The sequence below is a fragment of the Rhinolophus ferrumequinum genome, chromosome 10, assembly GCF_004115265.2.
Source record: "Rhinolophus ferrumequinum isolate MPI-CBG mRhiFer1 chromosome 10, mRhiFer1_v1.p, whole genome shotgun sequence".
In the NCBI taxonomy this organism is placed as follows: Eukaryota; Metazoa; Chordata; class Mammalia; order Chiroptera; family Rhinolophidae; genus Rhinolophus; species Rhinolophus ferrumequinum.
Window position 1 is genome coordinate 50,861,361 of NC_046293.1, and position 26,265 is coordinate 50,887,625.

The 26,265-nt window shown below is 54.9% G+C and overlaps 1 protein-coding gene and 1 long non-coding RNA gene across 13 annotated transcripts in view; one reads left to right on the plus strand and one right to left on the minus strand.

Moving 5' to 3' along the window:
* LOC117028212 (uncharacterized) overlaps positions 1 to 26,265 on the minus strand; it is a 31,768-nt gene that overhangs the window by 5,360 nt on the left and 143 nt on the right. For 2 of the 7 annotated variants that reach the window (XR_004424097.1, XR_004424098.1), the window contains exons 2-4: positions 22,487 to 22,635; positions 18,892 to 18,981; positions 1,139 to 1,230 (exon numbers count right to left, since the gene is read on the minus strand). This is a non-coding gene — a long non-coding RNA (uncharacterized LOC117028212). Of the gene's footprint in view, positions 1 to 1,138; positions 1,231 to 6,387; positions 9,524 to 11,876; positions 12,478 to 18,891; positions 18,982 to 22,486; positions 22,636 to 26,265 lie in introns of those variants that run through there. The other 5 variants (XR_004424096.1, XR_004424102.1, XR_004424101.1 and 2 more) reach the window with 4 other exon arrangements.
* On the plus strand, positions 3,430 to 25,807 carry ASIC1 (acid sensing ion channel subunit 1). 6 transcript variants are annotated; one of them, XM_033116519.1, is made up of 12 exons: positions 3,430 to 3,994; positions 4,821 to 5,198; positions 5,852 to 6,047; positions 19,975 to 20,125; positions 20,744 to 20,871; positions 21,161 to 21,311; positions 21,661 to 21,717; positions 22,172 to 22,325; positions 22,739 to 22,830; positions 23,311 to 23,390; positions 23,466 to 23,570; positions 23,704 to 25,798. In XM_033116519.1, exons 2-12 carry the CDS (start codon positions 4,837 to 4,839, stop codon positions 23,806 to 23,808), a joined length of 1,581 nt encoding a protein of 526 aa, XP_032972410.1. In that variant the 5' UTR covers positions 3,430 to 3,994; positions 4,821 to 4,836; the 3' UTR covers positions 23,809 to 25,798. The 6 variants fall into 6 exon arrangements, with proteins under 6 accessions (XP_032972410.1, XP_032972409.1, XP_032972408.1 ...); XM_033116518.1 differs by having other exon boundaries at positions 3,867 to 3,994; positions 21,158 to 21,311; XM_033116517.1 differs by lacking the exons at positions 3,430 to 3,994; positions 4,821 to 5,198; positions 5,852 to 6,047 and adding an exon at positions 16,862 to 17,665 and having other exon boundaries at positions 23,704 to 25,807.

The window sequence follows — 26,265 nt, forward strand, 5'->3', positions numbered from 1 at the left end:
GGGGAAGAGAGATCAGAGGAAGAAATGGGGGAAAAGAGAGGAGGACGCACAGGGTTGAGGCGGGCTAAGGGAGCAGGAAATGAGGGAGGGGGGTAAGAGGAGCATTTGGACCAGCAAAGAGAAAGCAGGGCAAGATGAGGGTCACAGGGACAATGGGGAGTCTGGAGGGGCGTGTCCCTGGGTCCCGTCAGCCTCAGGTCCGCAGCCCCTTCCCCACCGCCTGCTAATTAACTCCTTAATTGTCTCGGCATTTGCTGAGCTGGCAGATGAAGTGGATGCAGACAGATTGGGGTGCATGTGATTTCACGCACGGGGGAGCAGAGAAGAGCTGCCTGGGAGTCCCAGGGGGCCTTGCCTTCCTTTGCCCTCCCCGTCTTCCCCGTATCTGAGAAGCTGGAGGGTGCTTCTGCACCTACAGCAGATGGGGCCATCTGCAAGAAAAGTGTCCATGGGGGATTTGCCTCCATCAGCCTTTCAGGGATGAAAATAATACTCGCAACTATTGATGGAACACCTACTGTTTACTAGATTCACATTGTCTCATCACTGTGGGCATTAGCCAGATTTTATGATTTGTGGCGAAAGTGAGGTTCAGACAGGTTAAGTAACTTGCCTAAAATCACACAGTAATGGTGTGACAAAGGTGAACTTTTAATCTGGTCAGCACAATGCCAAAGTCATGGGTGGGTCCTGGCCAGATGCCTCGTGCCAGTGGAGGGAGGAATATCTCCAGGCCCATTTCTCAGCCCCAGGAGAGAAAGGGTACTGAACTCTAGGAACCGCAGTGGCCGGAGAGAGGAGGGCAGTGTGGATAAGAAGCTGGGAGGAGACCGAAGGAGCTAGAATCTGTCATGACCTGAACAAGAGGGAGTGAGGCTCAAAGAAGAGAAAGGAACAGTGGGACACTAATCACGGCCCTTGGGTCCTTCAAGTGTCATCTTACTAAAGCCAGCTTCCCCTTTCCTCATTCCTGCACCACCAACCCCAGTCTGACTTGCCCCTCTGCCACTGTAAGATGGCAGCCCTGGCCCATCCCTCAATTTCACTCTTGGCTTTTGCACTAGAGTTAATTTTCAACATGTTTATCTCTCCTTTGACACTAATTAACTTTGAAGGCAGGGACTATGCAACTCCTTACCATGTTCCCAGGGCCAATCCTGCGACTTGACACAGGAAAAGCCTCAGTCAGTGGAGGTTTACTGAAATGTACAGGGCAGGGATCCATCTCACCTTAAAAAGGAAACAATAGCATGAGGGACTTGAGTTGTGCATATGAAAGAACTTCTAAGCCTGGGGACTGTCACACAAGGAATCATACTGAAGCCTTGATTCAAACCAATGGATTCTGAAGAGCAAGTTTTCTCCAGACGAGCTGCTCTATATTAGAGATCTTGAAATGCTGGGAAATCTGGGCCTTATCCGCAGATTCTGATTTAATTGGTCTAAGGTGGGGCCGCAGCATCAACATTTAAAAAAGCTCCCCAGGTGATTCAATTGTGCAGTCTGGGTTGAACCACTGTCTGATTCTGCCCTAATTTAGCTGCACTGGTGATTTTACCACCGGAGAAAAACACCAATGCTAATAATAACAGTTATTACTTATTAAGGATTTACTAAGTACAAGCTAATGTGCCTAGCACTTTCTATACATTAGCTCATGTGATCCTCAGAAACGCCTGTGAAATACACGTTATCCCCATCTTTCAGATGAGGAAATTGAGCTCAGAGAGGTCAAGGGATCTGCCCATGCTAATGCCTGGCAGGGCCAGGTCTGGGAGCTGAGATTACCTGAGTCACGTCTCCTATCTTCCCCCAGACTCCTCCCGAGGCAGCTGTTGGCCTCAATCAGTCCTTGCCTGTCTCCACCTCACCTCATCACCTTCCTTCCACCCCCGCTGCTCCCTCAGTAACATCCCAGGTGATTGAAGCAATTTGCAGCCATTTCAAGAAGCTCCATGTGTCACTCAGCCTGCGAGGGTGGGGAGTTCGGGGAATTGCAGATGCTTCAAGACGGTCCCCCCTCAGGACACGTGGAATTCAAAAATCAGACTCTGCTCAATTCTTCCTTGGGCCTCTGTTTGAGGCCCTCCCAAGCCCAATTCCCACTCCCAAATGCCCCCTTGGATTGATTCTAAGAATCTGGGAGAGTGCTGCCACCCAGTGGCAACCAGGGACATGGCAGCCCTCTGTGGCCGCCTGGTGCTGCTGGACAGCTCCCCAGCTCAAGACCAGAACCCAAGATCCTCCCTTCCTTTTGGAAGCGCCATGTCCAGACCCCTAGTAAACGGATCCCTCTCTCCCTCCTGCACAGTCCCAAACCTACACTTCCTCTAGGGATCTACAGCCCCCCTCCCTGGCGTCCCACGTGCCCCTTGCCCCCAACCCCTCACAACTTCTCATCCAACTGAGCCAGCCCCTTCTCATTACAGGTTCTTTCTTCCAACTTAAAGCCCTGAGAATACGCCTCTCACCTTCCTTCTCCTAGAGCTGCACCAGCCTACTAGTGGGGTGAAGGAGTTGCTAGAGATAGAGTTCTGGTCCCCCACACCCCCTCCTCATCGTCTGACACCATCAGACCTCAACAGTCTCCTTGCTAAGAGCCCCTAATGAGCACCAGCAAATTAACAACTTCCCTTTGATTGCTCCTTCTCTGCTAATTGGATAGGGAGGGCCCCCCCAAGGCCTCTCAGAGTGGAGGAGGGAGAGAGGAAAGAGGTGAGAGCCACAGGAGCAGCCTCCAGGCCTGGGCTCAGGGTCCCAGAATCTGCTCCATCCCTGCGTGCAGGTCCCCCTTCCATCCGGTCAACTCCCTACCAGCCTAACCCTCCCCCCTCCCCACCCCACCACCGTCTCTTCTCTTTCCTTGTTTCTTGACTTCTGTCCAGAGTCCCTTGACCTCTAGCTATTTCTCCTTCCTTCTGTCTGCTCCTTCTTTAGAGGTTTGGCAGTGAGGGGCTGCAACCATGCCCCCAAACCCCGCAAGCCCAAGGCTACAAGGATGGGGTTTGGGTGGCCAAGGTTGTGTTTGTTTACAAATGTGCATGTGTGTTCATGTCACATGTAGGTGGGGAGCAGGGATTAAAAACAGGGATATGTGTAAGCTCCTGGGTGCCTGTCCTGTGCGACAGGCCTCTGGGACGTGTGGGTGTCTGTACAGTGTGTGTGAGGCTGAGTGCTGTGACTCTCATCTGTATGTGTGTCTGTGTCTCCACAGGGGAAAGTGCTTGAATCAGTCAAGTGTGACTAGGAGCTTGCGTGTGTGTGCACGCGCGTGTGTGCCACCGGAGGAAGCAGCAGCAAGAGGCAGGAGCATCGATCCGAAGGAGACAGAGCGGGGTGGGGGACGCGGGGGGCAGACACCCTCCTTCGCGCGCGCGCGCGCGCGCGCGCGCACACACATACATACACACACACACACACACACACACACACACTCACACAGTCACACACACAAGCTATAGGGCCTCGCGGGCAGGAAAACGGCTTCAGGACCGGAGGGAGGCAGCACTGCCGAGAGCGGCCGGGAGGAGGGGGCGAGGTAGCCGGGAGCCCTGGGTCCCGCTCCCAGGTCCGGGGGCCGAGCGCGCACACCGCCCCGGAGACACCCTCGCAGACACTCGTAGGCGCGCACGCGCACCCTCTCCCCTCCCCCTCGGCTCCCCTCCCGCCGCCTCCCGGCCGGACGATGGATCCCTGCAGATCCCGGGGCTGAGAGCACCGCGCACCGCGCACCGCGCACCGCGCCGAGCCCGGGCGGATCGAGCCGAGGCCAGCGAGCGAGCGAGCGAGCGCGCGCGGCGGGAGGGCGGGCGGACCCAGCCAAGGCGAGCCGGGCCGGGCCGGCCGCTCCCTGCAGGGCTCTGCGCGGCGTGCCGCGGCGGCCGCCGGCTCCGGCTCCGGGCCATGCGCCCCTCCACGGTTCGGCGCTGAGCCCGCGTCCGGCCCCGCGCCCCAGGACTCGCCGCCGGTTGCCGGGTTCCCGAAGCCCCCTCAGGTGGGTCTCAGATGCCCCTGCCTTTGGCTGCGGGACTCCCCAGCGCCCCGAAGCCGGGACTTTGCTCCCCTCTCGCTTTCCCCAGATACTGGGGCCGCTCGGTGTCTCGGGAGGGGGGCGGGGGCCGAGTAGGGGATCTGGCTGCGTCGAGAAGCTGGACTGGAGGGGGGAGGGTTGCGTCTGGGGCGGGGACAGCTCGCTATCCTAGGGAACCGCGCCCCCCCAGGCATCCACCTCGCGCTGCCCTCTACCCCCCACCCCAAACATACACGTCTTCGGGTTATGAAAACTAGAGACATCCGCAGGTGAGGACTCAGGCTGGGCCCCTCCCCACCTCCCTGGGGGGTTTCTGGCCCAGGTTTAGCTGGTGGGGGGGTGCAAAAGCCCAATTCTCGGTACACCCTTGACCAGGAGCTCCTGACCCCGGGTTCAGTCCATATGGGGGAGTTTTCATCTCCAGGATAGGGTGGACATTCCTGTCCCAGAGTGACCTCACATCTGGAGGGAACTCCTGTGCCTGCCTGTGGGAACATTGGGATTTCCCTCTTGCCCTCGGATGACTACATCTGGGGTCTCCCCAGGCCCGGGAAACTTCCTTGGGAGAGCATTCTCTTGGCCTGAGCTGCCCCCTAGCCCCTGCATTTGGAGGCACCCTCTTCTGGCAGTGTGTTCCTTGGCCAGCCACCTCTGGGCTGGCACACCAGGGAAGTCTCCTGCCCCAGAGACAGTGACCTCTGGAGATGGGAATTCCAGATGGACACCTTTGGAGGGACCCTCTGTGTACTCTCCTCCCAGGACAATGATAGATGCCCTCCTCCTCCCCCAGGATACCCTTGGCCAGGATGGAACTGAAGGCTGAGGAGGAGGAGGTGGGTGGCGTCCAGCCAGTGAGCATCCAGGCCTTCGCCAGCAGCTCCACGCTGCACGGCCTGGCCCACATCTTCTCCTACGAGCGGCTGTCACTGAAGCGGGCGCTCTGGGCCCTGTGCTTCCTGGGCTCACTGGCTGTACTGCTGTGTGTGTGCACCGAGCGTGTGCAGTACTACTTCAACTACCACCACGTCACCAAGCTCGATGAGGTGGCTGCCTCCCAGCTCACTTTCCCCGCCGTCACGCTGTGCAACCTCAACGAGTTCCGCTTTAGCCAAGTCTCCAAGAATGACCTGTACCATGCTGGGGAGCTGCTGGCCCTGCTCAACAACAGGTGGGTGCCTCCCACCCATCCCCCAGCTAGGCTCCCAGAGTTGCATGCATCCCAGCTCCCAGACACCCCATCAGGTGCTTGCCTCTCTAACCCCATAAAGCCCAGACAACCCTGCCCTCCAGCCCTCCCTAACCTGCCACTCACAGCAAAGGAATTGGGGTACTGCTGAGCACTCAATTAAGGGCACCCAATCACTGATCCCAGCATATTCCAAAACAGCTCTGCCCCTACCCAGCCTGAGCTGTGAGACACCACCACCCTCTCTGAGTGACCTTTGCCCACCCTCCTGCCACAATGTCTTGATCTTCTCCTCACTTGGGGAATGAGGGCAGACCATTTTTAAAGGATGGAGATTATAGTATAAAAGCCATAGCTCCAGCCTTGAGCTCTCTAACACCCCACCCGTACCCATGTGCTGAGATGCCCAGCCCCTGGGCAGCCACTGCAGATCCTTCTATCTTCTCAGATCCCATGGGGCAGGTCCACTGGACATGCCCTGCTCTCTTCTGTGCCTGTGCCCAGGCCTGATTCCCTAGGGCTGGATGCTGTCTCCCCCCTAACCCCTTGAAATGGGGTATGGCACACTGGAGGCCAGGCAGAGGCAGGAACAGAAGGTCATGCTGATCCATGCGCTGCTCACCCCCGCGCTCCAGGTATGAGATTCCCGACACACAGATGGCAGATGAAAAGCAGCTGGAGATTCTGCAGGACAAAGCCAACTTCCGCAGCTTCAAGCCCAAGCCCTTTAACATGCGCGAGTTCTACGACCGTGCAGGACACGACATTCGAGACATGCTGCTCTCCTGCCAATTCCGGGGGGAGGTCTGCAGCGCAGAAGACTTCAAGGTGGTGAGTCCCCTGGTGTGGGGTGTGAGTCAGCCCAGCCTCCAGAAGAGGAGGAAACTAGGAGCAGGTGGCCCTCTCGTCCTGCTGGCTACTCTGGGAGAGGAAACTGTGTGTCCCTGGGGCTCTCTTCTGGCAGGAGGGGACTTTGTTCAGCATAGGGGTGCATTTGCTCTGTGTGAGAGCGGGAGCCTCAGCCTTGTGTCCATGATGGCAAGAAAGAGAGCCCATAGTATGAAAGAGAGAGAGAGAGAGAGAGAGAAAGAGAGAGAGAGAGAGAGAGAGAAAGAGAGAGAGAGAGAGAGAGAGAGAGAGAGACCGCCTGGCACGGCCCCAACCCCATCAAGCTACCTTCTGGGCCACAGGTGTCAGACCTGGGGGTGGTGGTGGGTAAGTGGCAGACTTGTTACTCAAATGAGATCTGAGGACCATCACCTGGGAGCTTGAAAGAAATGCAGACGTCACCACTCCACCTACTGAATCAGAATCTGCATTTTAACAAATCTCTAGGTGATTCAAATTAAAGTTTGAGAAGCACTGTGAAATATGAGAAGGGACGCTTTCTCTTAAATAGCTAGACAGGTGATTCTCTGTGCCGCACGCGCACACACATACACTGTCCAGTTGGGTTACCCCCTTGCCAGCAAGAGCCACAGAGCCAGGATCTGAGGAAGGAGAAGGATCTGGGGTGCACAATCTTGACTGAACTGGAGGCTCCCTTTACTTCTTAAAATGGAGATGCCCCACAGACACCACCCCCACAGATGGGGCTGTCTCAAAGCCAGAACCTCAGAAAGGGTTAGGGAAGCTGACTGGCACCTCATGCTCCAGGTGATTCTGGGCAAATCATACAGGTTCCTGAGGGGTTAGAATCACACAGAGGCTACAAAGGGACCAGAGGACCTGGAGCCATGTATAAAAAATAATACCAAATGAGAGGACAATGCTCGTAACTCTTCAGAATGCTTTCTAGCCTCCCTTTCAATCCCCTGGATAAATAGCCATGCTGTCTCTATTTTACAAATACACTGACTGAGACACAGAGAGGAGAAAGAGTTGCCCTGAGCTCACATAACCAGTTAGTGACAGATTCAGGATTAGAACATGTCTCGTTAAGTCCCAATGCAGTGTGCTCTTTTCATTAATACTGCTGACCCTGGAGTCATCGTGTCCCCTTCCAATTCTGGCTATTGCTCTTTGAAAACCCCGTCTCCCCTAGGACCTCCTTGCTCTCCATGCTTGCCCTCAATTCCCCACTCTCAGAGCCTCCCTTTTCTCCCTGCCCATTTTCTCCCCTACTTGCGTGCTTCCTCCTAGCATACGGGAGCATGAACTGTATTTGTTTGTGTAGAAAGGTTGGAGCCATGGTCATGCATGTTTTTTCCTACTCAGTTTACATAAATAAGACTTCCTAATCTTTTTAAGTCCTGCTATGTGGACCAGTTTCATGGGCCTTTGTCAAATCTACCAGACAAAGGTTACATGAACACACGTCTTGCTGAGCCAAGCTGATGGGGAACTTAGTGTGATGCAAGGACCACTTTCTTCCCGTTTTTCCTTCCTCAAAACAGGAGAGTCCTGGATTCCCCAGAACCTGAGACCAAAGGGTTCCCAGACTCACCAGCTGTGCTCCCACGAGTAGTAGAACTGTAGGTAAAGGTGGCACTGAAAGCCAGAGCCCTCCTCTCCAACCTACCCAACGTACAAGCAGAAGGAGCCACCAAGAAAGACAGAGAAAACTTATGAACTTGGTTTGTAGTGTTTGATGGTTTGTAGTGTTTGGAGAAGGGAAGGAATTGCTTGGCTCAAGCTGGGAAGGTGCTAAAGTATAAAATGGGGATGTAGTTCGTCCATAGAAAATGTTCAGTTGCTCCATTTGTCCCTCGTGTCCAGAAAGATTCCAAGTGGTGATGCGAAGATTCCAAGTGGTTCATGGAAATGGAGATACTGAAATGTGACTGACTGGTCTGTGTTGTCTGAGGGGACAATTCTAAGCAGTTAGATGGAAATATGATTGGTTCAGAAAGTTCTGGAGCAAATCTGAGTTCTTCCTCTTGCTGGGGTAAAAGATATACAGGCTAGGAACCTACCGGCCCACACTGGCACTTCTTGGTTATGGGTTGGCAGAGAAGACAGGTTTTTGCTGTGTCTGAGCCCATGTCAAACACCTGACCCCAAATCTGGCTGGAACCAAACGTCTCTGCCCCTCCTTCTACCCTCTCTGATTGACCAGACCCTTTCCATGTCAGGAACTCTACCACTTCTGCCCTTAGGGATGTTCCTACACGCATGGATGGGAGTTTGGCTGTGAGTCCACGTCTGACATCTCCCTAGTGGAAAAGAAGGGCTCTGGCACGCCCCTCCAGCTCCCTGGTCCTACGGGGTGCAGACACCCCGTGGCTGATGCTCCCTCCACCTTCTCTCTCCTCTCCTGGGTCTCCATCCTTGCCATCCTCTGCTACACCAAAAGGTGTGTGTCTAGCCCCTGGACAGATGTGGCACTGACAGAAAACATCTGTCTATCTGGTCAGAGCTTAGGGGAGACCATCTTGGCACTTTCTGCCACCTCATGAGCAGAGGTTCTTAACTGGGGGTCAAAGCCCTGTCTCAGAGTGTTTGCAAAATACAGTGTGCACAGGCACGTGGGAAGTCTTACACAGGTTTCCAAGGGCAACCCTCTTCCAACCTGTGAGAGGTTGTATGGGAGGGTGCTTTGAAGGTGTGTGTGAGGTTGTGTGTGTGCTTCTGGAGGGGACATTGGAATGGTACACTCTGGTCTGTCACAGACCCAACCCTCCTGGTGGGGGTCTGCAGTGACAAGCACCCCCCGATGTGCTTCTGAGTCCAGCTCAACTTCAAGGGTAGTCTGGTGGTCAAAGGTGTTTGGTGGGTGCATCCCCCAGCTGTGGCTAAGTCAGCCTGCGAGAGTGGGGGTGAATAGGGGGAAATAGGCTAAATCTGGGAGGAATTGGTTGAAAACTTTGCAACTGAAGAGGCAGAGGGCAATGGGGAGAGCATCCCCCCAGCACCCCAGTTGGTGAGGCCTCAGAGCTTTCTCCTGAACTACCAAAAGAGCAACCAGAGACCTACACAGAAGGCCCCGTCCTCCCTGGCCACCGCTTTTCCTTCCTGGTGGGGAAACAGGGTCCAAGGCTCCACTCTCCCCCCCCACCCCGCACCTCAAGGCCAGTCAGTCCAAGGCAGGGCAGAGGTTCCATGAAGGGGCCCCCCGGGGGTGCAGCTGTCTGCTGGTGTCTTGTGGGGTTTGGAGGGACTGAGCACAGTTGCAGCTGGTGTCAGCCTCCAGCTGCACCTTATCTGTCCCTGGCAGTGGCAGTGCCAATGTGGCTGGAATGCTGAAAGGCACCGAGGGGAGGGGGCTGGCAGATGGTTGCCCAGTCTGCCCTATGCCACCTCCTCCTCCAGCTGACACCCAGAGCTTCTGCCTGGGGGAGAGAGAAGCAGATATTCATTTCTGGACCCTGGAAGAGAAGAAAGGGGAGGGCAGAGACTGGGAATCCTGAGGATGGGTGTGCAGTGGGGCTAGTATTCTCCCTCGGAAGGGTGTGGAACTGGGGAACCAGGATGGGGGGGACAGGAATCCCTGAGGGGCCCATAGGAGTCCCCCAGGACCCCCAGAGGAGAGGTGGGATGAGGGGTGGATACCGAAATCCCTCTGAGGTTTTGGGGGACAGGAATCTTCTGGAGCGTCTAGGGCGGCGAGATGCTGATATAAGAGGCGGGTGTAGGTGGGTTGTTCTGGGACCCAGACAGGGAGGGAGAGGTCATCTGAAGACAAGCAGAGCCTGGGATGGCATGTCCCCGAGAGAGCCAGGACTAGCAGGAAGCTTGCTTATCCCCAGCGTTAGCTCTGCCCCTTATCCATACCCCTCACACCCATACACCCCACCATAGCAGCCCAGAGCAGGAGTCACTGAGGAGGGCCCAACATTACTACCTGGGTCTGTTCCCTCCAGCTAGGTAGGGAGTAAGGGGACTGTTGAGGGCAAAGGCTGCCTGGACTGCCACACAGAGAGGAAGGGGGGCACGGGCAACCCCACCCAGAGGCCCAGGAGTCCTCCTGGGTGCAGTGGGGAGGGAGTAGGGATGCCGAAAGGGGAACATGCACAGATTGCTGAGGGAAAGGAGAGCCTGCCGTGAGAGGTTAAGTTCGGAGGAGGGGCACTCCTGCCCTGGGGGTTCCTGGATACCTCCTCCAGCCTCGTTCCCATCCTTCCCTTCTCTCTCTCGCTGAGAAGAGCCTGATGTTGGAGGGAGGATACTGAAGTAGAGCCAGTAGCAAGAATCCAGAGGACCCGAGGGTGGGCTCTCTCTTTCCTACACACACACACCCCTTTGGGTAACAGTTTCCTCTTTCATCTCCTTGCCCTCTTCCTCCCCTGCCATTTCTGACTCCACCCCTCTCCCAGACTGCAGTCAGCTAAGAGGCTACTCTAACTTAATTGATCTCCTGGCTGTTGGCTAAAGTAATAGGGAATTGATGTAAGTAACTAAGTGCCTCTGGGGACAGAGCCGGAAGTGGAGGGGTGGGCAGGAGGAACACCTCCTTGCCTTGGGCCTTTCTCCTGCCCTGGCCTGTGGGGAACTGGAAGGTATGGCCCTTTGCATCTGGTTTGTGTCCAGGAAGCAGAGGAGAGGCTTGCAAAGAGGGCAAGAGGTTCTGCTGTGGGTGAGGGTTGCTTCTGAGCATGCTTTGATTTTTGTGGAAGGCAGTTTGACTTCTGGGGGAGGGGGGAGGAAAGGTGTCTTTTAGGAAGGAGGAGCTGGGGTTAGGCCTGTCAAGCTCCACTTGATTCATTCCAGTCACAAACAGAACCCCTTCTAAGCGCCAGGCACATGCTGGGTGCCAGAGCGGGTGGTGAACAGACACACCCTGTCCCTGCCTTCAGAGAGCTTAGAGTGAGGGCAGAGCTGAGAGGGTGGGTGGTGCTAACAAAAGCCTTTGGAGCAAGGAGTATGGTGCCAGGGCTGAGAGGACTCTCGACATCTGAGTAGAGTCCCTGCAATCTCCCCAGCCAGCTCAGCTATTCAGAAAGTCCAGTTTTGTAGAACGTGTGGTGTGTCCCTCACCCCAGCCTTCCCCAGCGGATGATCAGCCGAGTCCTTTTCAGCGAGGGTCATTGCCTGCCTTTGGCCAGGCCCCCCGACACAAGCCTTCCCTCACTATGTGTTTGAGGTAGCCCCTCCGGGAGCCTCTTTCGACCCTCTGGCTGAGAACCTTCCAGTCAGGACCCCTGCATAGGGATTCTGGGAGGCAAAACTGGGGAGAACGCTGCAAGAATGAGAAGTGGTGCCTAGCTTAGGTGGAGGATGAGGCTGGGTGTTGGGACTCCTGGGTTCTATTTTGGACATAGTTCCATCTGCTCCATTTCAGAGCTTGTAGGCCCAATTTCCTGTGAAGAAAGGGGGCTCTAAGTGGATTGTTAAATTATTATTTGCCAAGGGGCAGCCCCTGCTTCAGCCTCAGGGACTGGCTGAGCCCATCCCGGCCCACGTGTAGGATGGATGTGCCGTCCTGGCTGTCCAGGACACATGGATCAGACATCTTCCTCACAGAGAAATTTAAAAATGAACCTGAAACTGCTGTGTATTCCTTAAGAACTCTGTCCCCTCCCCCCCCCGCCCCCAGCCTTTCCAAGACCATTCCCAAGGGAGAGGGAGGGGATGTTGTGATTTTTTTGAGCTCTTATAGTTCTTGGAAAGAAAACCCTTTCCCACCCCAACCCCGTCTCATTTGCACCCCCTGGATGTGGCTGACAGTCCTGGGGACCTGGGAGGTTGGGCTGCGTAGAGTGTGTGTGTGTGTATGTGTGTCTAATTGGTGTGTCGCATCATCGTGTCAGGCTGAGAATGTCCCTAGGGGAGAGACTGCTGCAGTGGCTTTGACCATGGACAGCAGCCAACTCAGACTCCGTCGTGACACACTCACTGCATGTGTGCCCCACGTGTGCAAGCACACATGTGCACCTGTGTGCCCATCTGAGTGGGAAAATGTGGGTGCAGACTAGGGTGTGAAGTGGACGTGTGTGACGTGCGCATGGGCACGCAGCCTGCTTTGTGTGGCTGTGGGAGGGAGCCTGTGTGCGGGGAACCTCTGGTCGCATGCAGAGCACATAGCAGCGAAATCAATCATCTCTCTCAGGGGCGCGCTTTGCAATTTACAAATTCCCTTTACTTTAGCTCATGTGATCCTCATAATTCTGGGAGGCAGGAAGACTTTAATATCTTCATTTGAAACATGAGGAAACTGAGTCTCAGAGGTATTAGGTGACTTGTCTGAGGTTACACAGTCAGTAAATGACAGGGTGGGACCTTGACTTCAGATCTTCGACGTTCAGGTTCTTTGTGCATGACTATAGGAGCGAGAGCGTGGCGTGTGGTGGAGAAAGCTCCAGGCTCCCCCACTGCCTGTGCTCTGTAAAGAAGCAGTGTGGTGAGGCAGGAAGGGAAAGAAAGCGTGCAAAGGAGAAGGAATCCCAGCTTCAGGTTGAGGACACCAAGTCTTTTGACTCCTCTCCCTTTTCACTGCACCATTTGGACATGTCCCAACCTTAGATGGAACCACCTCCGGCTTTCCTCAGGGTGGCTCCAGGGCTCTACCAGAGGAAGTCACACAACAGGCCAGCTTGGAATCACATTGCGTGTATGACCAACATCCTTAACCGGGTCTGCAGGGCTGCCTGGCAACCCCACTGTGTTTTCCTGGTCAACTTGCTCTCCCCAATGATTATTGCAAACTTCTCCACTCTTCTCAAATAGGCACCCTTCCAGCCCTCTTCTCACCTTCAGCAGATAACCTTGCCTCCTACTTCACAGGGAAGATAGCAGCCTCGAGAACATCTCCCCTTCCTCTGGGAAGCAGTCCCCAGAGGGGAACATCCATCTTCTCTAGGCTGAAATCTCAACCTATTCTTTCCATCTGATCTCCTTCTATCTTTCCAGGAATTTCACCCTAAAGATTCTGCCTCTCTCTCTCCTCTCCTGTCAGTTTCTCCCTTTCGGGTGGATCCTTCCCATTGACATTGAAACATGCTTAAGATTCTCCCATCTTTATACAGCTGTAATGACAGCTAACATTTATTGAGCACTTACTGTGTATCAGGCTTTAGATTAAGATAGAAACAAAATTACAAATGTCTAAACTCCACAGCACACCCCAGCCCCAACTCTCACCCTCTCTCTCCACTTCCTTTCACAGACAAAATTCTTGAAATGTATATTCCACTGTATATTCCTCGAAATGTATATATTCCCGTCTTCCCAGTTTTCATCTTTAACTCATTCTCTAAGCCACTCGAGACGGCATGCTTCCCTACCCCCAGCACGCCACCAAAATGGTTCTCGCTAAGGCCACTAGTGACCCCTGTGTTGCCAAATCTTGCAAACTTTTTTTTTGTCCTTGATCTCCCAATAATATTCAGAATGGTTGACCACCACCTCTTTTCTGGACCATTCCTCTCCTGACAATCATACTCTTCTGATTTTCTTTCTTTGTCTAGCCACTCCTCTGTCTCTTTGCCAGTTCATTCTATTCTACTTGGCCATGAAATGTTGGCAATACTCAAGTTTCAATCCGAAGCCTTCTTCATCTTTTAAATTGTGAGGGTATGATTTAATGGTATAACTTGATTAATTTTTCATTAGTATATTTTTATATTAGTGTATCTTATAATTTAACGTTTTACATATTACATTGGTATGTATTTACATTGCTATAAAAGCGTAAAAGATTTCCAGCACCCCAGAAATTTCCTGCAGACCCTTTCTGAGTCAATACGACTGCACGAGAGTTCGTCATTATTCTGACTTTTGTCAGTCTAGATACGTTTGACCTGTTCTTGAACTTCCTAGACTATATGTATCCTCCATATAGTATATTCATTTTTGTGTCTGTCTTTTTGCTTATGTCTGTGAGATGCAATCTCACTGTTGTGTGCTGCAGTAGTTAGTTCTTTTTCAGCACTGTGTAGTATCTCATGTAAATATACCACAATTTATTTACCCATTCTACTCTTGCTAGACATTTGGGTTGTTACTAGTTTGGGGCTGTTATAAATAAAGCTACTATGAATGTTCTTGTCCACGTCATACACAGGGGCCCCCTGTGTATGCTTGGGGGTCTGTGTGTGTTGCCTGATACTTTCCACCTCTCCCCATTACTGTGAAAAGTTTGGATCTGTCTACTGGGACGAACTGAGGTAGGACCGAATGTTAGACGACGGAGGCGGAAGTTAGGGTACGTGTTGCGTTGGTGTGTTTGTTGCCCCGCAAGAGGGCTGCGTGTCTGTGTGTAGTGACGAGTAGATGTGTGGTGTGGGTCTTTGCGGTGGTGTGAGGGAGAAGCGTCCAGCCGTGCCAGATCTGCTGTCCTCTGAAGCTGTTCTGTGTGTGCAGGCCCTTCTCTCTGGTGAGGCCCCAGACTGGAAGCTGCCCCTGCCTTGTGTCTTCCTTCTGGAAGTCCAATCGACTTCCCCTGCCAGGAAGTCTGGAGGACAGGGACAGTGCCCTCTAGTGGGTGTGGAATGCATGGGCAGCTGCAGCTGCCTCAGTCCAAGACTCAACCTCGGCTGGCCCCACCCCCAATCCGCGTGGGGAACTCACGTCTGAAACACATCCTGAGGCCATGCAAAGCCCTCTGACAGCTGAGGTCTGGTAGGCAGGATGAAAATGTACGTGGCACAGAAAACAGAAAAGGAACCTATGAATTCATGCAGGAGAAGCCTGAGAACAACAGCTGCAGGTGAGGGTCTCTCTTCACCTCTGCAGTGACTTATCTCTGGTTGCCCTAGGTGGCCCTGGTCTTTCTCGGTTCCTGTTTCTCCTCGTGGTCTTTGGGTCCTGCTCTTTCATTCTCACGGTCCCTGTCCTCAAGGCGCTACTGGTCACTACTCCTGCCTGAAGGACCTTGAGCAGAACTGGACCTGTTAGTCTGTTCCCTGGGTGGGCTCTACCTGTGCCCTACGGGGTCACGGAAGTCTTCTTGGAAGAGGGAATGTGTGAGTAGGGTCTTGAAAAATGAGTAGAAGTTCTCCAGATGGAGTCCAGGGAAGGCATGACACTATGGATAAGCCTCGTGTGTCTGCGGAATGGGAGAAGGGAATGGTGTCCGGACATTGGACTGGAATGAAGGCGAGGTGAGACTGGAAGGGAAGTTACAAAGGCCTGTGGGATGGGGGCTGAATTTTCCCAAGAGGCACTGGGCAGTGAGAAAAGCTCTTTCAACAGGAGAATGGGAAGCATTACATGTCATGGACTGAAGGTGGGGAGAAGCGGCAGGGAGGTTCCGGAGGTTGGGGAGACCAATTGAAAGGCTGTTTAGGCAGACGAGGAGGCCCGTCTGAGGGCAATGGCATAAGGATGGAGAGGGGCCAGATCTCAAAGGCTGCTCTTCTCTGGGGCCTCTGTGTCCTTGGCAGCAAAGTTGGGGCCAAAGGTCCCACATCAGTCAGTTCTGCTAGAACCTGGCACCCTGCCTTCCATTCCCTACACACCCCAGGGTCTCTGCAGGCAAATGGAGAAGGGAAGATATATGGGAGCAGGGAGGGACGGGAGAGAAGGAGGGGGGAAATGGGACCAGGGGCTGTGGGATGGTTACAGAGCGGAAAGCCAAAGTAGACTGGTCTGACCCCCACTGGACCCGCAGAGGAAGGGTTAACATGCTTCACCTCCCTCCCTCCCTTTCTCTCCTCCCCTCAGGTCACCTTCTAGGCCCTGGAGACTTTGCTGGTGGCTCAAGTTCCTCAACCAGTGGCCCTGAGTAATCAGAGCCCACAGAGGGGCCAGGGGTCTGGGGGCAGGGAATGATAAATTGAGGGTAAGGGACGCCTCAGAGCCTGAGGGGCTGGGATGTGTGTGAGGCTGAGGATTTGGGGGCTCCCCGGGTTGGTTCCCAACATTCTCCACCTGACCCAGGACCCTGTCTCTGCTCTGATCTCAGTTTCTTCCACCCACCAGAACAGAATTCCTTGAACTCCTCTCCTGGACTGAGGTGGGGGGTGGGCAAGCTGGAAGGCGGAGCGGTAATCTGCCAAGAAGCTTTTCAGCTGCAAGAGATAGGGGTCCTTCCCCCCAGTGCCGGGAACAGAGCATAAGTGAGTCTGTGGTCAGTGAGAGACCTGTGCTAATGGAACCTGGGCTGCCCCCCAAGCCACAGAAGGGAGTGGGGGAGGGGATAGTGACCTAAATGAAGCCCTGCATGGGGGGAGGGTGAAGTAAAGATGGGTCAGGGGAGTGTGGAGAATAGAAATGGGGTCAGGGACTGGCTAGAGGTGAATTGGAAGTCCAGGGACTTACTGCAGGGGAATTAGGGGTTCAGGAAGTAACTGAGAGTAAACTGGGGTCAGGACAGTGATTAGAAGGAAACTGAAAATCAAAGGAATAATTAGAGGGGAACTGGGGTCTAAGGGGATATTGGGAGAATTGGAGGGTCACTGAAATAATTGGGGGAATCATGAGGCGGGGGAATGAGAGAGGAGTCAGAGGTCTGAGACAGTGCCCAGAGTGTGGGGGCTCAGATACCTCAGAGGAGGAGCAAAGGACTTTGCTGGGTCCCACCTGGGGAGGTGGGTACCAAGAATCCCTAGGCTTTTCTAGGGGTTCCACTCTGTCTTCAACCCTCTCCTTCCTGCTGGAGCTGGAGACAGGAAAGGGGCTCCGGCCCCCCTCCTCCCCATCAGCCTCCCTTTCCCACTGCCATCAATTATTCATCGGCCCAGACACCGCCCTCCCTGCAGGGCAGGCTGTCCTCCTCTCCAGGCCCCGCCCCGCCCTGCCCCGCCTCCGCCACACTGCCACAGAGGCCCTGGTGAGGAAGGACACAGCCAGCCGGGTGGGTGGCAGAGACCTGGCAGAAGGGTTGGGTGGCTGGCCCTGCTGGAGCCTGCTGGGATCACCTCTCCTTCCCTTTCTCCTGCCAATCCCCTGGTGCCAGGAGGCCCCTGGAGAAGATGCCCATCCATATCTTCTGCTCTGTGTCATTCTCCTCTGGAAAGGAGGCCCCAGGGCCCTTGGGAGATGTTTGGGGTCCCCACCAGCAGCAGCAGCGGGAAAACTCAGAAACGGAAGAGGAAGAAGAAGAGAAAGAAAAGGAGGCAGCGAGGAAGGAGGCCAGAGAGGGGGATTTGCCCATGGACTTGGTGGCCTTTGCCAGCAGCTGCACCCTTCATGGTGCCAACCACGTCTTCGTGGAGGGGGGTCCAGGGCCGAGGCAGGCCCTGTGGGCAGTGGCCTTTGTCCTGGCACTGGGTGCCTTCCTGTGTCAGGTAGGAGACCGCGTTGCCTATTACCTCAGCTACCCGCACGTGACTCTGCTAGACGAGGTGGCCACCACAGAGCTGGCCTTCCCAGCGGTCACCTTCTGCAACACCAATGCCGTGCGGCTGTCCCAGCTCAGCTACCCCGACTTGCTCTACCTGGCCCCCATGCTGGGGCTGGACGAAAGTGATGACCCCGGGGTGCCCCTCGCCCCCCCAGGGCCCGAGGCCTTCTCTGGGGAGCCCTTTAACCTGCACCGCTTCTATAATCGTTCCTGCCACCGGCTGGAAGATATGCTGCTCTATTGCTCCTACCGCGGGGGGCCCTGCGGCCCTCATAACTTCTCGGTGGTGAGTGGGGGCCCATGCCTGGCACGGCACCCCCAGAATGTCTGCCATGGCTCACCCTGACCGTGACTTCCTGGGTCTGGGGCTGGTGGGTCCTGCCCCTCCCCCAACTCATCTGGACCACTCACCCTCTGTGACATGCCTCAGAGAGGCCAGGGCTTACCTAGGAGCCCCAGGGTCTGGAGCTGGGCTGCTATTCCTGGGTCTGAACCCGTCTTGCTCTTCTTTTTAGCATTTTGAAATACATCTGTACTAGCTGGTAATTAGTTGCTCCCCTGGTGTCTCCCTGAATACTCTCTAGCATGTCCAGACCTCCCTGTGATCCAGGCAGGCCCTGGACCTTGCTCCACCTCTGAGGTCAGCCTCTGATCTGATGGTGGGTGCCTGTGCCAGCCTTAACAGTTTTGACCATCATCCCTGGACTGGAGCTGGGGCAGGTGCCACCTGGTCTCTGGAGGTACAGGAGAAGAGTGTGGACGGGAGGTAGAGGGGTGCGGTCAGTTCCCATCTCCACCCCGCCACACCCCTGGTCAGCAGCTCCTACAGCAGGGACGTCATTGCATCCTCACTGAGGGACCACGTGGCACCCCATCATCTCCCTGGTTCAGCTTCCGGTCTGTCTGGCTTAATTCCTCTCCTGCCCTCTCCAGGTGCCAGATGTCAGGCCTTCCTTCCCCACGCACCTGTCCTTCAGGACTGACTTAAGACAGACAGGGAACCTGGAGGTTTTGGCCACTGGACCTCAGACAGGCTAGGAGATACAGGAAGAGGAAAGGATCAACCTGGCTTCCTCTGTATCTAAGGGTAGAGCAGACACTTCTCAGCCAGAACCACGAGATGGCAGCAGCAGTCCAGCAGCCAGCAACACAGTCCTCTGAGCCAGGGCAAGGCTGGAGCTCCGAGCATGCCTCAGCCGCCTGGAATCCCTCACATGCCCAGATGGAGGGTAGGCAAGAATGTGTTTGTCCAGCCTGGAGCCTGTGGCTGAGTGCCACAAAACCCTGGTAGTGGGACTGGGGAGTTAGAGCCATTGGAGTTCTCTCTCTACCTCATCTCTGGACCTCACCCACAAAATGGGGGAGAGTGTGTTTTCTTTTCTGGAGGGGGGAGGAGGAGGCTGTTCTAGAAAGAGGGAAGGAAGCAAGGACTCTATTTCCTAGTAAACCCCACGCCCCCTGCTGCTCCAGTCTGGGCTGATACTCTATCTCTTTCTCTGGGTTGTGTCTCACCTTATGACCAGCTGTGTGGACTTGGTCGCCATCCCGCAGGAGTAAAACACACTCATCTCGCTTGCGGGAACCTGGAGACATTCAGGGAAGCTGTGGAGAAAGGGCCATAAAGAACTGGTTCACTCTTCTCTCTGTGGCGATAAAGGCTGCTCTGGGGCATGGGGTGGGGAGGCTGCCCCCAGGGTGGCGCTCTCTTCTGAGGCCCTGACAGGCCTGTGCAAGCATTGCCAAACATGCCATGCCCTGGGTGCTCAATACCAAACGACCAACTGCTGAGGGAAGAGGTGCTGGTGCTTGAGTGAACATAGTCCTTGGTATGGCAACTGGGTCCACTTTCAGGTTCTGGTGATAATGGGACACTGAAGGACAGTGATGGCTAGAGGCAACTAAAACGCTTAGCTTGGTTTGGAGGGGGGTCTTGGGCAGAACAGGATTTCAGATGCCTGGGGTAAAATCCAGGGGTATGGCAGTGATGGGATCCTGGTGATGGAGGTGTATATGTCAGGGTCCCAGCAGGAAAAAGATTGCAACTCAGTTCAACTGAAAAGAACTGAACAAAGGGACTGTTTACAGAACTGTGGGCAGAGTTAAGGAAACCAATAAGGGGGCCTGAGGCACCCACCAGTAGAGGGAAATTGTCACACATAGGTAGAAGGAGCACAAAATGGCGATGGGCTATGCAGGGAGCCCTCCCGGCAGGATTTGTCATCACAGAAGGTCTAAGGCACGGCCAGAACACTCTCAGAGGTGCACAGGGTGGGAGAGAAGAAGTGCCCTGACCTCTCTCTCCTTCTACCCTTTTATTCCTTACTAATCCCTCCCAGTGACCAAACCCAACTGGAAGCCTGTCTAGGTGGCAAAGGAGCACAGGAAATGCACCCCACCGGGATCAGCTTTCCAGCGCACACAGCAGGGCAGAGGATGGGTGGGAAGGAGGACAAATGAGAAAGGGCTGCACAGGTGCAATCAGTCACAATCCTAAAGGCTGTTGTGATTCCAGCAACTGGGGGGCGGCCTGGGACAGATCTTGGTGGGTAGGGGGTGCTGGCAGGCCTCTTAGGCTCTTCACTCTGCCCCTGCCAGGTCTTCACACGGTATGGAAAGTGCTACACGTTCAACTCAGGCCGAGATGGGCGTCCACGGCTGAAGACCATGAAGGGTGGAACGGGCAATGGGCTGGAGATCATGCTAGACATCCAGCAGGACGAGTACCTGCCTGTATGGGGGGAGACTGGTATGTCACCTCTCTCAGGGGACCATTCCCCAAGGCTCTGGGCCTCAGCCTCCACCAGGGGACTCCTGGGCTCCATCCACTGTAGGACCTGAGGCAGGGCTTGGGCTCTCCTCCTTCCCTCCCAGCATTTCACCATCTCCATCTCCGATTCTACCTGACTGCCACACTCACATATCTCTGGCTTCCCCTTCTTGGCTCAGTTACTCACCAAGGTAACCAGCCATCCCTTTCCATCCCTGGCCGCCCCTCGCTCTATAAATAACTCCTTCTCTTCTTGAGCTGCTTGCTGTCTGTCTGGTCTCAGGGGCCTTGGGGCAGAGAGAGATGGGGGAGAAGGGAGAAAAGGAGGGGGAGAAATGGAGAACCTCTGAGACAGTGAAAAAGAATTTGAAACAGCAAGACGCATAGCTGAAGCCAGGTAAGGAAAGAAGTGTGTAGGCTGCGGGGCTCGTCAGGGCAGCACGGGACTGGTGAACCCAGAAGGAAGCTGCGGATGGGCTGGGTCCCCAGTCCCAGTGTATGTTGTGCTTATTCCCAGGAGAGGCAGGATGTCCCCGGCTCTGAAGGAGGTTCGGGAGTCAGAAGCCCTCCCAACACACACCCCCCTCCTTCCCACAGACGAGACGTCCTTTGAAGCGGGCATCAAAGTGCAGATCCACAGTCAGGACGAACCGCCCTTCATCGACCAGCTGGGCTTTGGCGTGGCCCCAGGGTTCCAGACCTTTGTGGCCTGCCAGGAGCAGCGGGTGAGCAAACCACAGGAGGTGGTCCCAGGGTGGGGTGTTGAGGGCTCCAGATGGGGTGTGGGGAATCACCAATGGGAGGGACCAGTGATCGAGGGCCTGGATAGTGACCTGACTAGTCAGAAGCATTAATTGTCTAATGAACTGTAATGCTCTCTAAACTCTGAGACCCTCGGAGGCAGCGGAGGGAGAGGGGGCAGGACTCCTGAGCTCTGTATCTTGTCAGAGAAGTCCATCAAGGTGACTTGGGGAGAAGTCCCCACACCCCCCAGCTCTCCGGCTCTCCCAGCAGCTCATCTACTTGCCCCCGCCCTGGGGCACCTGCAAAGCTGTTACCATGGACTCGGATTTCTTCGACTCCTACAGCATCACCGCCTGCCGCATCGACTGTGAGACCCGCTACCTGGTGGAGAACTGTAACTGCCGCATGGTGCACATGCCAGGTCAGGCTCCACAGCTCTCAACGCAGGCCTCCATGCCCCGCATGCATATCCGCCTCCTGCCAGCATGGAAGCGGGACCAGCTGGCTTCTCACTACCCCACTTCTAGCCCCATTCCCTCCCCATATGGCTCTTGTGTCTCTGACCTCAATTCCCGCCTGTACCCATAGGGATGGATGGGAAGGGTCCAGGAGGGGTGGACTGTGGCGTGGGTCACCTCCGGGACAGACGGGGCTGGCTGGTCCTACCCTCCCACTCTCTCCCAGCTTCCAGCTTCCAGGCCTTCGGTACCATCACCGTCACAAGACCCCTTTCATCTCCATCCTGCACCACTGTCTTTTCTCCTCTGTAGGGGATGCCCCGTACTGCACCCCAGAGCAGTACAAGGAGTGTGCAGATCCTGCTCTGGGTGAGCACCCCTGTCCTGGGGCAGCCTGGGAGGAGGGAAGGAGGGGCTGCCAACCAGATGCACAGGGGTTTCAGACCAAGCTCCCAGAAGCTTCACATAACTCCTGGATCAGGTTTCAACTGACTTCCCGTGTCTGACTTTAGCTGGGAATAGCATCTCTAGATGCCCTGGTGGAAAATACACAGGTGTCACCTGGGAGGGGCCCTCACCCTCTCGCATCAGCACCTCAGCTGGTTGGTCTTCAAGGGCTCTGAGGGAATGATATAGGTTACATAATATCCATGGGGAGGCTGGGTGAGGACCCACACAGGTTGGGCACGGGCTGGGGTGAAGGACAGGTCAGAAAAAAAGCGGGGAGCGCAGGGTTACTGTGGGCAAGGCCAGGCTGTGGTGCTGAGAGGGGCCTGGCAGAAGGGCACCACTCAACTAGCGCCTGTCACCTGGCTGGGCGCAGACTTCCTGGTGGAGAAGGACCAGGAGTACTGTGTGTGTGAAATGCCCTGCAATCTGACCCGCTATGGCAAGGAGCTGTCCATGGTCAAGATCCCCAGCAAAGCCTCAGCCAAGTACCTGGCCAAGAAGTTCAACAAGTCTGAGCAGTACATAGGGTAAGTGCTCTGCCTGCAAGGCAGGGCCCTTGGGCTGGGCCCGCGAAGGGTGAGTGGGCTTTGATGAGGTCTGGCAGACAGGAGGAAGTTGGGTCTGAAGTGGGCGTGGAGGAAAGACCCAGGCAGAACAAGCAGGGAATGCGCCTCTTCTTCCTCCTCACCTCATGCTCTGTCTTCATCCTCCTTGCTGTAACTGGGATCACCTCACACTTACCCGTGTGCACAGCATCTTTTCATATCCGCCATCACATTTAATCTTCACAACAACCCTAGAAGGCAGGTACCCCCATCAGCATCTCATGTGATGGATCTGAAGACAGAGATTCAGAGAGGATAATTTACCAAGGTCACCTAGCTAGCAAGGGACAGAGATGTGACTTGAACCTAGGTCTCCTTCCCCAACCCCTTTGCAGGGAGAACATCCTGGTGCTGGACATTTTCTTTGAAGTCCTCAACTATGAGACCATCGAGCAGAAGAAGGCCTATGAGATTGCAGGGCTCCTGGGTGAGCTGCTGATGGCACCTGTTCCCTTCCCATGTCATGGGCATGGTGTGACACCCTACCACCCAAAGCAGGCTGATCACGTCTGTCCCCAGCCATCCCCAGGGGCTTTTCCCCAAATTCTGCTGTCTTGCTATGTGGTGGGGGGAAGGGGCTGAGCCTTCTTTTAGGGCAAAGTGGAAAAGATAGGCCTGTGGGCATGAACAGGGGACTATTTCATATGCCCTTTAAATTTTGCCCAGAGATTAAGAGTGTTGGGTATTTTATAAACAATTATTTTTTTCCTGAATAGTACCTATTCATTTTAGAAAAGTAGAAAAAGATGCAGAAAAGCATAAAGAAAATAAAACCCCCTCTCAGAATCTTTGCACTCCTTCTATAAAAAAGCTGTCGATCATTTTGCAATTATGACTTGCCTGCCCGTTTCAGTGAGCTCCCATGGTGTCTTGACCCCACTGACCTCCCTGTGCCCCCTCCACACAGGTGACATTGGGGGCCAGATGGGCCTGTTCATCGGGGCCAGCATTCTCACAGTGCTGGAGCTCTTTGATTACGCTTACGAGGTGAGCAGGGGCGGGACCAAAGGGGCGGGGATCCAGGCTGCCCACACACCCACCCACCACCCCACCGTGTCCCAGGTCATTAAGCACAAGCTGTGCAGACGAGGGAAGTGCCAGAAGGAGGCCAAAAGGAGCAGCGCGGACAAGGGCGTGGCCCTCAGCCTGGATGACGTCAAAAGACACGTGAGGGAGCCAGTGAGGGGTGCCCTCCGGACCCGCCCCTTACCCCACCACCCCAGGACCACCCCTCCCCCGTGCCCCAGCGCCACCTGCGGCCCTTTCCATAACCAGTTCCTGTCCTGTGCCATTCCCCCAGAACCCGTGTGAGAGCCTCCGGGGCCATCCTGCGGGGATGACGTATGCTGCCAACATCCTACCTCACCATCCGGGCCGAGGCACTTTTGAGGACTTTACCTGCTGAGCCCTGCAGGCCACTGTACCAAAGGCCTAGATGGGGAGGGCAAGGAGAGCAAGGGGGCCCTCAACTGCCCCCCACATCTGCCCTGGGGACCCACTCTCCTTCCCAAGGCAGCCCCCCCGCTCCTGGGCAGTCCTTTCCTCCTGTGTGTGGTGAGGAAGGAGGCTTGACCATAGAGTCCTCTCCCTGTCTCTATCCCTTTCTTTTTATTTTTAACAAAACTAATCTGAAAAAGAAACTGAAAAGAGAACTGGGCAAGTGACCTCAGGCTGCCCCTCTCTGCTCTATGCTGCCTCCCTCAGCTCCCAGCCTGAATTCTGTCTGTCTGGCTGTCTGTCATCTGAGTGTCCACCTACATTCTGCTGCCACCAGTCACCAAAGCCCCCTCCCAGTGGGGGGTGGAGGGGATCCTCTGGGTCTGGAATTTGACCCCAAACCAGAGAATGTACCATGAAGGGGAGGGATAGTGGTGGTGGGGGGGGCTTCCCCAGCCTTAAGAGACCCTCTCAGCCCAGTGACTACCCCCCCAACCCCAAGTCTCCAGGCAGGAACTAAGACCCTAGTACCTACCCCCCCACACACACACCATGTGAAGTCACTAGGGTGGTGGGGGTGGGGATCCCCTGAAGCAGTGGAGATGGGGACAGTGTGTGGCCCTGGTGCTGTAGGCCACATCCTGATATCTACCACCCCAGAGCTGCTGGAGAGAAATCCCAAGAGGCATCTCTCCTCTACCATCCCCTAAAAGATCCAGCTGGTTGGCTTCCAGCTCAGGGAGAGGGGCGCTGGTGCCTAATCTCACTGGTCCCTCTCCCCGGGGCCCCTGCAGAGGGCCACATCCATAAATTTTCTTATGGAACTGTCTCAAGTCCTCTTCCCCAACTTCATTTGCTTCTCTCCACAACCTCATCTGCATTTTCTATTTCTATATGATACAGACTCTATATTGCTATATCTCTGTATATACTTTCCCCTAACTGTCCGTCTCTACTCCATGCCCTCTTGTCTCTAAGAACCATCCTCCCACTCCACCCTTCCTGTGTTTCTGCTCCCTCCCTGGTTTATGAATGCCTTCGCCTGTATAAAGAGTTGGACTCTCTCCCCTGGTGTCTGTACTGTGTACACACATCCCTCTGAGAAGCACAAGGAGACGACACGCGCATTGTAACCTTCGCACTGTCTCGGTGGCGACATAAAGGAAGCTGTGAATCACAAGCTCTGCCTCTTTCTGGCCTCACCCTCTCCCCACAACCTGGGTACCCTCTGCCCCCCCTGCAGCCTTAACATCCCCTTTCTTGCTCTATCCACCCCAAAGTCCTTTGTGTGGCTGACTGTGGCCTCTCGGGGGAAGGGATTGCTACCGAGAGAGCCCCCACCCAAGGAATGGAGACCTGCTCTGCACACTAAGCCAGGGGTACCAGAAACACAGGGAGCTGTGGACCAGTGACCCCTTCAGGTAGAACAGCAAGCGCTGACAGGCAGACGCTGAGGTCCTCAGTCAGTGGCCTTTCCCTCCTGGGTGCCCAGCCCCTTTCCTAACTGGATACCCAAGCCCATCACTTACATTTTTTGGTGAGGTATGGTTTGGTAGTGGGAGGAAAGACACAGTCCTAGAGGGGAAGTTGAAAGCTCTGCTGTTCTGTCCCTCCCTAACTTAAACAGAAAGGAGTGAGATAGAGGGCCTGCCACGCCCCCTCCACCAGGCAGTTCTCCCAGGCCAGAGCCCTGTTCCTTCCCAGGCTTTCTCTGCCCAGCTGTTTCTTGGTCTCTCACCCCAGAACTGGACCTGTGGCAGGTCACCTGTGCAGGCCTGGAGCTGGAGAGTGAGGCTCTAGGATCTTTGGGAACTCTTAGTTCCTAGGAGTTCTTTAGAGAGCAGACCTCTCCAGAGGAAAGCAAGAGCAAGGCCAAGGGGTGTGCACCGGATGGAAAACAGCAGGCAGGGCTATGGGTGACGCATGCCTCTGGTCTAATAAACTGGATTTCAACCATCTCCTTTTCAGTGTCCTTCTTCTCTTATTTGAATAGTATTTAGGCGTTCCCATTAAGAGCCTAGAGCTGAGCTTGGCTTGGAGCCAAACATTCACAGGAGGAGTAAGGCTTGAGCAGGGAGACCCTGGTCGTCCTGGGATGGGACAGGCTGGACATCACACCACGAATGGTTTGAACCACTGGACAGTGAAAGAGGGAGGGGTCAAAGGCAACAAATATCCCAAAGAGAAGTCCTAGCTCAAAGGGTTCTTTGGAGTGAGGGCAGGGGCAAAATTCAAAATAAACTTAAAATCTGGAAGCAGGTTCGGTTAAAAGTCAGGGACAAAGTTGGGTTGAAGTTCTAGCGTGAGGTTAGTTACTGAGGCACTTTATCTGTGGAATGAGCCCCAGGCTACGAGCCTGAAGATCTGGATTCTAGGCTTTGACTTTACTGTTCACTTGTTGGTTGACCTTTGCCAAGTCATATAC

Excerpts from the sequence above, each read along its gene's own strand:
- ASIC1 (XM_033116516.1), top strand. The coding sequence starts at position 17,009 with ATGCCCATCCATATCTTCTGCTCTGTGTCATTCTCCTCTGGAAAGGAG. Across the intron at positions 21,312-21,660 it reads CCGCATGGTGCACATGCCAG|GGGATGCCCCGTACTGCACC; the intron begins GTCAGGCTCCAC and ends TCTCCTCTGTAG. Across the intron at positions 22,831-23,310 it reads TGAGATTGCAGGGCTCCTGG|GTGACATTGGGGGCCAGATG; the intron begins GTGAGCTGCTGA and ends CCCTCCACACAG.